A 10,303-nucleotide genomic window follows, 5' to 3' on the forward strand; every position below is an offset into this window, starting at 1 on the left:
ATAATTACACGACCGCGGCGGCAGGGTGCAAGGGATATCCCCACCCCATGGCAGCCCCTGCTTGCACCCCCTATTTCACTTACACTGATTCGCGCGCGCGCGCGCGATGCACGCACGCACACACGTGTGCGTATATATAAACGTACGTTTGTGTGCTCGCATCGTGTAAATGTTGCGCGGGTAGCGCGCGATTTATTTATCATTTTTACCTTCTTTTTTTACGGCACGTGCGTTCTATATGTCTGACCTGAGTCGGCTGGAATTCTCTGTCGTGCCGAGTTGAGCGTCGGGATCGCGACCCCATGCCGTTTTTCTTCTTGCCCGCGCGCGTAATTAGTACCTTGCACAATATTGCTTTCTATCGCCCGCGTTCATATACGTTTGTATGCACGTATTCGTATGATACGGAATATTTCCCCGGTCGGCGATGCATTGGTGTTTACGTTTATTTATATACACATGTATAAATTTTGTGTGTGTGTGTGTGTGTGTGTGTTTTTTTTGTGTATATATATTATATATATATTATATATTATATATATGTGTGTGTTTATATATATATGCGATCATATATAGCCTTTCAAGCGTCTCACTTTTCTGCGCCAAGCCGTACGGCGCGCGTAAGGTTAATTGCCTTGGGATTTTTCTACGTGAGATTATTGACTCGCGGCGTTGAAGCATACGGATTTCCGCGAATGCGGAATTATCGGAAGGTTCGACATTATTGGCGTATCGTAATCAACACAACCTTTAGCTTTTATTAATTCAGGCAGCTCTGCAAGAGGATCTGCATTTGACGGGAAAATCTTACACGGTAGTAAGGTATTTCAACTACGAGAGCGAAACGCGCGCGATAAAAAAATTAGAAATTAAGCGGTTCGCGTTACGTGCACTGATTTTTATCGTACCATCGGAATGCCATTAAGTGTAAGCAATTTCTTGTAGTTAGTTTTACTATGAATTTTTCTCATTTTGGTCTATCCTTACAACTACGCCGAGGTCGTTGCTACGACACGTGGCGGAGTATTGAGGATTACACGGAAAAAAAAGGTTAGCTGCGGCAGCAAGAATTTGCGTGCGGTAGCTAAATTTTAGTCGTAAAATATGGATAAATAAAAGTTTAGCAGCGTCGGCATTTTTATTTAGCTGTAGACGTTATGTAGACGTTAGGTAAGGGTCACAACAATTTAGTCACGGCAGACACCTTAATGAACAACAATGCTAGAACGCATTGCAACGATTAGTACATACATTACATGTAGAAGACACAAATTTTGGTGTGTCTGATAATATTTTAGGTGCCGCTGCAAATCTAAGCTTTGATCTACAGCTAAAATTGTGTCTATGAAAATTACTTCAGTTTGCAATATCGTTTACTAGGTTAGTTCTATTGCAATTTGCAAAAATGAGTAAAATAGGGTGAATTCGGGTGAGATAGCCATAGAGGAGAGATAGCCAACCCATGTTTTCTGAATCTAGCTCACCATCTAGTATCAAATAAACAACATGGATGGACCATCTCTCCTCTATGGCTATCTCACTCGAGTTTACTCTATATGTATACATATAGAGTAAAAATAAAACTGTAAATATTAGATATAAAAAACACATAGTGTTATATTTTATTTCATGAAAAATATAATGTATATATAATACAAATGTATATTATATATTATATATCTACTCGCGTAACACCCCAAGCATACACATACATCACATATATATATATATATATATATATATATAGCTAACATTACTACAACTTATAACATAGCTTACTTTCAACCGCATTATCGCAACTATTCAGCTCTATTTCTGATCTTAGCTTCTTTTTAGGATTAGTATTAATCACATAGGTTTGCTGTTCCTCTTCTGCTGGTAACTGCACAATAAGAAATACACTACTTTAAAATATGATATTAAAAACATGTAATCGCATAATTACATAAAATGAAATACATACCTCACAAAGATATTTCTTCAGTTTACTCTGAAATTTTCGTCGAGGTCCAATGTGTGGAATTAACAATTTTAGATCTTCCTCTGTTAAAATATCTAAGTGCTCTATTTCAATGTCTTGAGCTGTAAATAATCAATTATATCAAACATAGGATATCTGTTATATATTTAAAAAACGATTGTTACACATTTCTGTAATTTAGAAATTGCTTAATTTAACTGTGTGGGAGCTATCAATATTTTAACATAAGTCGTTTCCCTATTGCATTACATAATTTCAGAATTATATAAAATGTTTAAAATATTCTGTTCATTGACCTCGACAATCTCATAACCTCTAAGTATAATATCAATTAACCTGCGCAAAATTGCAGCACTGTAATAATTAAAAAAAAAGTAGAACTATGCTGATTCACGAATCTTATTGTAATACACAGATCACCATAAGAGCTGTAATGCTTGCTACGTTACTGACATTTTTCGATGATTTGGAATTGTCCACAGTTTATGTTTCAATCAACGTATTGTCTTTACATTTGTGCATCGTGATTGTTGATTATTTGAGAGAAAACACCAACATTATCACAAATATTATTCAGACAATAACATATGTAACGTTAAGCATAAAATCACGTATAAAAGAAGAAACAGTAATTGAGATATCGTTATACTATTTCTTTCAGTAATTAGCAGTCATAACACACGACAATATAAGCACGATGCGTGCAATCAAAAAGTTAGATAATTGTAGGAAAAAAGAAATAGTGTAACGATATCTCAATTACTGTTTCTTCTTAAAAGAAGAAGCGTATAAATACGTGATTTTATGCTTAACGTTACATATGCTATTGTCTGAATAATATTTGTGATAATGTTGGTGTTTTCTCTCAAATAATCAACAATCACGATGCACGAATAGAAAAACAATACGTTGATTGAAACATAAACTATGGACAATTTCAGACCATCGAAAAATGTCAGTAACGTAGCAAGCATTACAGCTCTTATGGTGATCTGTGTATTACAATCAGATTCGTGAATCAGCATAGTTCTACTTTTTTTAATTATTAAAGTGCTGCAATTTTGCGCAGGTTAATTGATATTATACTTAGAGGTTATGAGATTGTCGAGGTCAATGAACAGAATATTTTAAACATTTTATATAATTCTGTAATGCAATAGGGAAACGATTTATGTTAAAATATTGATAGCTGCCACACATGTGTGTATATATATATATATATATATATATCCTAAGGTGGGTCGAGTCGTGCCGAAACACACCCAGCAACAACAAAAATAATGTAACGCGTTATTATGGAGCGCGAGTCTATTTAGAAAAACCGTGTACACGCGGCCGGCCCATGACCGAGCGCCAAGGCCGCCGACGGCGAGGCGAAAACGTAATGGCTTGCCCGAGAACATTCGAGATCTGAATACTTCGGTTACTATGTTAACAATTACTGGTTTTAACTAATTGACGCGTCGATTGCGAAATTCATGATTAGTTTCCAGATAACGGCGATGGCACGTGTTACGACGAGCGAGAGATTCACTCAAGTGATCTCGCCGCGAATTAAAAATTGCGAGCGAGAGATCGCGCGAGACTAGAGATTATCACGCGCCACGTGTTATCGCAATGCGCGATTACAATAATGAGCAAAAATTAGCAAATAAAGCGAGGTAAGCGAAAGGTCGGCAGTAATGCCCCGAAATTTTCTAAACGCGAAATTGCTGAGCTGGCCTCAGGACCATTGATATATATATATTAATTAACATACTTTCGAAGTTCGCGATAACCTCTTCGTTGAATCCCCATTCGGTTAATAGATGTTTTATATCAATAGCCGGCATGTTATTTTTAATGCTTCTACGCAACGATACACAGTAAGATACACGCACCAACACGCACTAACACACGTACCGTACGCACGTCGCATCGACGCCACCGCTAGTTCGACCACGACCCACGACCGTCGACCGAAATGACACAGTTTAGATTAGACGTCGCTTGTTCCGAAGCTGTGTGGAGGGGGTAGCGCACACAAAGAAGGAATCGTGTACGTGTGCACACGCTCGGCAACGTCCCGCGAAACTGGCGCGAAGAGTCGAAAAAAGACAACCATGAAATAAAACACTACTCTACTCATTGTCAATATATATATATTGCACGAGCCTCGAATATTAAACAACGTCATGTGACGGACCTCGTGCTTATATTGTTAAGGACATATCACACAAAATACATAACGTCGCTTAAGCATAATATTTTTATTACATTGAATTAATATAGTGCATTTTTCTTAACAATTAAACACTGCTATAATGTAACGTAACATTACTTATATACCTTATAATTTACTTTCTTCATTCTACTTAAAGTCAGTTTATTATAAATTTTTTTCACGCACACTGTATATATATATATATATATATATATATATATATCCTGCTGATGAATTACGGAATTTATCCGCAGACCAGGAGTTATTATATGCAACTTATATATACGTACAATATATTGTACGTAAGGTTTCGATCTCCTCTAATTATTCGAGGTGTGAAAGCCACGTCTCAAAAGGGGAATGGATATATAATTCTACTATATTAATTTGGAATATATAAAAAGCCATGGCTTTATATCTTCATATCTACAGCAAAAGAATTTGCCACTGTTGACACTATTATATCGCTTCATCTCCACTTATACATACTTTTGTTGTGTTAGTTACAGCTGTTAGCTGTCATAGCAAACTTACAGTTTCTGATCGATATGATCATAGCAAACAAGCTTACTTTGCTAAGAAAGCGATATAATAGCTACAGTGGCTAATTCTTTTGCTGCAGCAGCAAATACTATTTCAGCGAACCATGATTAGCTACAGCGGTGAAAAATTTTTTTTCCGTGTAAAATATACTTTCGCGAGCAAATTTCGTTTTTATCGCGTACTTCGCGACGCGTAGATGTCGTTGACACGCTTATCGCTGTAATGTCGTTTTATATCCCGTTTTACGAAGATCGGTGTTGCGCCGTACTGTTCGGGGGCTGTATATTCTTCACGGGAATACCAGGCTTTCCACGACCGTCCGTTTGCTTTCTTTCGTAACGCAGACCGTTCGATAAAGCGCGATCCGCACCGCGCATTCCGCGATCTTTCAAGTTATCCATTAGCCTTAAAAGCTGCGCGCCATTCGATCGCGGTCATTTTTCATCGCGCTCCGGGAAGGATATAAAATCCAGAGTCATCCCCGTCCATCGATTTCCGATCCAACGACGCGCCGGCCGTAACAATGTGATCGGCGGCACACGAGAGATATCCTCGCGAGACAAGATCGTGATGTTTGCACAACAGCGACGCGAGTTCGGCTATTTATATGCATATCTTCTGGATGCCTGTCATATCGCCGATAGCGATCATCCATTGATCATTGAGCATGTGCGTACGACGGCGCGGGATCTCGGATATCATTCCCAGGCACACGGCCACTTTTGATTGCGAATATTTCTCTCGTAACACGGCGCATCTTCGACGTGGCCGATCGACGTGGTCGTTAAAGGGGACACCTCGCCGCTTTCCAGCGAGAGCGGGAAAGGAGAAAAAGGGATAGGTCTTATTCTCCTTATTTTCCTTATACACGCGCGATCGTCCCGCAGGTATACCCGGGCGCGACGGTGGACTAGCTATCGCTTCTAGATGTACCCGAGCACCAAGTATATATCTTCTCGGCACGACGTGCCATGAAGATATTATTGGCACTTCGTGCTACCACGTAGCATACGCTCCCCGGCCCGTTTCTTCCCCATAACGTCCCGCTCTCCAGCGACGACGAGGTCGTACGTGTGCTATAGCAGATTCGACCCAGAGGATATCCGAGCGTGCCGTGACATTACCGGTACCTGTACTGCCTATCGCGGGGCTACTGATCCGTAGAGGAATTCCGCCAGGTAGGCAGGTATATATTCGATCTTCGAGATGACTGCACGCCAGGCAAACACACGTACGCACACACATGCCACACCTATCGGCGCGTCGCGCGTCGCAATAAAATCTCCAATCGGAGACCGTGCTTACCTGCTTTGTGCGCGAAAACTGGTTGCACTTTACGTTATCTGTCCTCTTCCCTCCCCTCGCATTCTCGAAAGCGTGTACATTCGTTATCCGATTGTGCTATCCCGCGTTATTGTCGCGCGGGATATTAATGCTGATATATGACGAGGACTTGCAAATATGTCGCACCACGGTGCGTTTCTTATAGACGGTGCGTTCACACAGCGATATAAACGTTTGCACGGCGTTAAGAACACGGAGGGAACGGTTAATCAATTGGAAAAAGGGAAGGTTCGTTAAATGGAGTGTCTTGTCTCGTTAATGCATTGGAAGCAACGAGAATAAGAAATATAATCGGTATTTCTTTGGGTACCGTGTGAATATCCGCAAGTAATATGAAAGTGAAAGTAACGATCGTCTTAATAAAAAGTAGAGTGAAACACGTTTTAGTCGTATAATCATATTTCGATTAAAGCGTAAGTATTTTAGTTTTTAAGCAATTGCTATAATTTATAAGTTACAGACCCACGAACACGGTGTAATGGCGTTTATTATCGATTGGACTTTATTGGACGAAGTTTAATAAAATTCGGACGTGAATTCGAATTTTTATCAATCTGATGTCGTATCTTCCGGCACTTAGTCGCGGTAATAGCCGAAGCGAATTCCGCTTTGCGTACAGGAAGTAACGATTTATCGTGATAAAATTGCCCATTTCGTTCCTATACGCAAACGCCCGGCTTCGATTGGCTATAGAGCCATTACGGATTTGATTTCTACTTAAAACCTCTCTGCCGCGCGCGGACGCTAGAAGTAGCTCTAAAACGTACGTCGGCCTCAGCATTTTCTACACCGTCACACACGAACATTAGACGAATGGCGAGACGCCGAAGTAATCGCACGAAGAGCTTTTTTACATTTTGGCGAGGATACGAATGTTACATAAATACGAATTGACATTTCAATTTTCGATCGACCATGCGGCAGTAACTACCGATCTACAGATAGGAACATTTCGTCCCTATATTACGGGCGACCCAAATGTGTCACAGTCGATGTTCGACGCTATTACGACGAAAAAATGTTGAACGGCAAGAATTCTCCGACATTCGTCGCGAGATATATATGAATAATAGGCGCAATCTCGCACGTCGATTATCTTATGTCTGACATAAAAATAACGCTAGAATACGCGATAACAATAGGCTTTTCGATGAAATTCCCAAAAAGCGAAAGTGTCCTTTTCCACCACTTTCCTCTCGCGACACATCAGTGCGCCGGATAAATATCGGCTGTTCGAAAGTTCGTTCCTTAATGGTTTCGCGATTCCATGGTTCTGGAGTTGCATTTGAATCTCATAAAAAATAGAATGCTTTTTATATAGATACGATAGTTAAACGGAGTTAGAGGGTACGAAGCGTTCGCGAACGACGTTTACAGTTTACGAGCGATTCGCGCCGCAAAGCCGTACACTTTGTAGCTGGTTAATGTACCGGATTTCAGAATTCGACGATCTATACTCTAACCGATTGGAATCTTGGTTGTAACCTCCTTTGAGATCGTCTCTCCCCGAGAACCCTTTGCATCAATTCCAAGATCCGAAGTAAGATTCTATTCATTGTGAATTGAAAATTGTCTTTACGGTAATTTATTATTTCTATTTGATAATGACTCTTGTTTTTTTTTTAATTAGATTTTGCCTGCGTTTATTTATTCACATTAGGAGCTATTGGAAAAATAAAATCTATAATACACGCACGTATATTATATATTACGTATATTTTATTTTTGCAATAGCTCCCAATAGGAATAAACAAACGCAGGCGTTATATTGAAATAAAATCTTAGTTTTTTTTATGTTTTTAGAATTTACATTTTTCATAAAATTGCTAGTACGTAAACTCGTTAAACGAGATGTAATAGCGTCCGTAGAAGCTTACGCTTGAATATTCCTCGAGCAGAACGAGAAACGTCTACTGCGTCGATAACATATTTCGCAATGTGCTTTATGATTTGCGCGAATCGAGGAAGTAGCTCCGAGTCGCGTAAATATTTTCGAGTTCGCGCGACACCGGCATGCGCAGGAAATTGATGTTTGTCGACACTGATATCCGATAATCGCGGGCGTCCTGAATTTGTTGATCCACCGACTCGGTGAGCCGCGTTTGCTCTGCATCTTGCCGAAGTCCAGAATGACCACCGGCCTTAGCCCCACCTCAGTCGTATCCTACGCCACAAGAACATCAAGTTTGCGGGTTCTCGCGGGAAACCCCGAATGGGGCTCGCTATAACTACCGAGGCTATATACACGTCAAGTAATTGCACGCTCACGAGCCCGAATGATTATTTTCACATCTCGACGCGATCTTATTCTCTCGTATTGTTAAAACGACGATTAAAAGCACCTCGCAAAAGTTTTGGTAATTACGTATCGTGGTAATCTATTAATATATAGTTTCGCAATTAGGAAGAGTTCCTTTGTAATTAGTATCGTGTAGTTAAATTGTGCGTTAATATTAGTGTTTAAAAAATGCAAGATTCTAAATATGATGAAATTGTACATCGCATTTTTTTCGTTTTACATTGCATTGTGTCCCTTCTAACCATGATGTTATTTTTTTCTGTTTAGGTGAGTACCAACGCTACCAATTTACTTCGAGCACATCGCCCTATCAGGTTTGATATATCGTTTCGATCCGCGCACATCCTGGAGGTAAAGTTTATCTCACTTCCTTTTACAATGTTTCGATAATACTGTCAGCCGATCGATCCTCGTCACCTTGTCGAGATATCTACCGGCCAACTCTTGAGGCTGACCGAAGGGCGCTAAGGTCTTCTTTTCGCGGCGCACTTCATAAATCCGTGTCTGACCGCTATCGGGGCGATCGCGCGTCACGTCGCGGTGTGTAAATAAATAAAGCATGAAACAATATCGGTGCCATCTCGGACTCTGGCGCTGGGTGGTGACCGTCCGCGAATAGCGTCATTAATAATCGCAAAAGGCAGAAAGATTGAGGGTGAGACGAAAAGGAAACAAGGGGAGAAGTAAAGGGGGACAGCTGCGACCGAGAAAGATACCGGATCGATGGTCCCGCTATTAAAAATATCATAAAGGCGTTCCCAAAGGCAGGTTTTGTGTGACGTAGCACGCACGGTCCGGTCCCGGTTCCTCGGAGGAATGCGCGGCGTATAGCGCGCGTACTTTATGCGAGAAGGATGCCGGGCTCTTAAGAAAATATTATCGTCGTTGAGGCGCGTGAATTAACAAAATACGGCCGAACCGAGATTGTTCTTGACCGGGTATAATTAATATCACGGTGGTTTATTCTTACACGCGAGCGGCGTGTCAATTAAATTACTGTCAGTAGATGTAGTTTATATTTGTGGATTCCGGTTTGGACCTTAAAGTGCGTGGAAGGCACGTATATATTTCTTCCCGTTGTAATTAGGTGTTGAGACATGACTTTGTCATGCCAAAAGTATGTAATTATATTTATTAATTTCTGCCATTTTCTTTCGGGTTTTTTTTATATTAAAGTTTACGATCAACGTGTTTCGTGATGTCTTCCACGATAAAATTCCAGTAATGTGTGTCTTGGTAAAAACAATACGGTATTATAGAAATATTGCCTGTACATTACCATACATTACCATATGCAATATTTGTCAGAAACGTGTCTGTGTTATAAGCTATCTTTACATCGCTATTATATCCTATGTGAAAATTGCAAAATCTAAATACAGTGTGATATCGGCAGAAATGAGAGATAAGAGAATGCGAGTAGAATCCATCGAGAAGAGTCCAAGAGTGGAATGCAGCAGGTTATTCACGCTACAAATACGGCTCTCGAGTTATTCCCGTAGCATATGTGACGTTTATCGAACGTAAGTAATAGTTTGTCATCGCGGTGCGTGGCGTATTTAACAACTCGTATTTGCCTTGGTATTAATCCGATCCCGAAGCTTTTCGGGCTTACATTACGATCGCGCTTAAAGGATTAACGCGTAAAGCCATGCGAAACGTCGGCTCGCGAGCCATAGCGGTGAGCTATATAAAAAGAAGAAAAAAAGATAACAGGGTGCACGAACGGGAAGTAACGCGCACCCCAGCCTCTCTCTTGTCGACTAGGTTTAATCTCGGGGTTCACGAATCGGACGATGCGATTTCATCCTATGTTACTGCGGGTCCTGCGGGTTTCGAATAAAAATTATAACAGGTGTTCCGCCCCCCGAGTTTGTCACCAGACGTATATATGTATGTATTGCTTGGTAGCAAGTCTTCTCTCGCGACTGTA

General features: G+C 40.5%; 1 protein-coding gene across 2 annotated transcripts; it reads right to left on the reverse strand.

The window, feature by feature from the left end:
* Positions 1 to 1,039: 1,039 nt before the first annotated feature.
* On the reverse strand, positions 1,040 to 4,305 carry LOC143906193 (uncharacterized). 2 transcript variants are annotated; one of them, XM_077422077.1, is made up of 3 exons: positions 3,884 to 4,305; positions 1,964 to 2,082; positions 1,040 to 1,882 (listed from the first exon to the last, which is right to left on the reverse strand). In XM_077422077.1, exons 1-3 carry the CDS (start codon positions 3,897 to 3,899, stop codon positions 1,757 to 1,759), a joined length of 261 nt encoding a protein of 86 aa, XP_077278203.1. In that variant the 5' UTR covers positions 3,900 to 4,305; the 3' UTR covers positions 1,040 to 1,756. The 2 variants fall into 2 exon arrangements, with proteins under 2 accessions (XP_077278203.1, XP_077278202.1); XM_077422076.1 differs by having other exon boundaries at positions 3,741 to 4,283.
* Positions 4,306 to 10,303: the final 5,998 nt, after the last annotated feature.

The sequence above is a fragment of the Temnothorax americanus genome, unplaced genomic scaffold (genome assembly GCF_048541705.1).
Source record: "Temnothorax americanus isolate GAGA-0224 unplaced genomic scaffold, ASM4854170v1 Scaffold7, whole genome shotgun sequence".
In the NCBI taxonomy this organism is placed as follows: domain Eukaryota; kingdom Metazoa; phylum Arthropoda; class Insecta; order Hymenoptera; family Formicidae; genus Temnothorax; species Temnothorax americanus.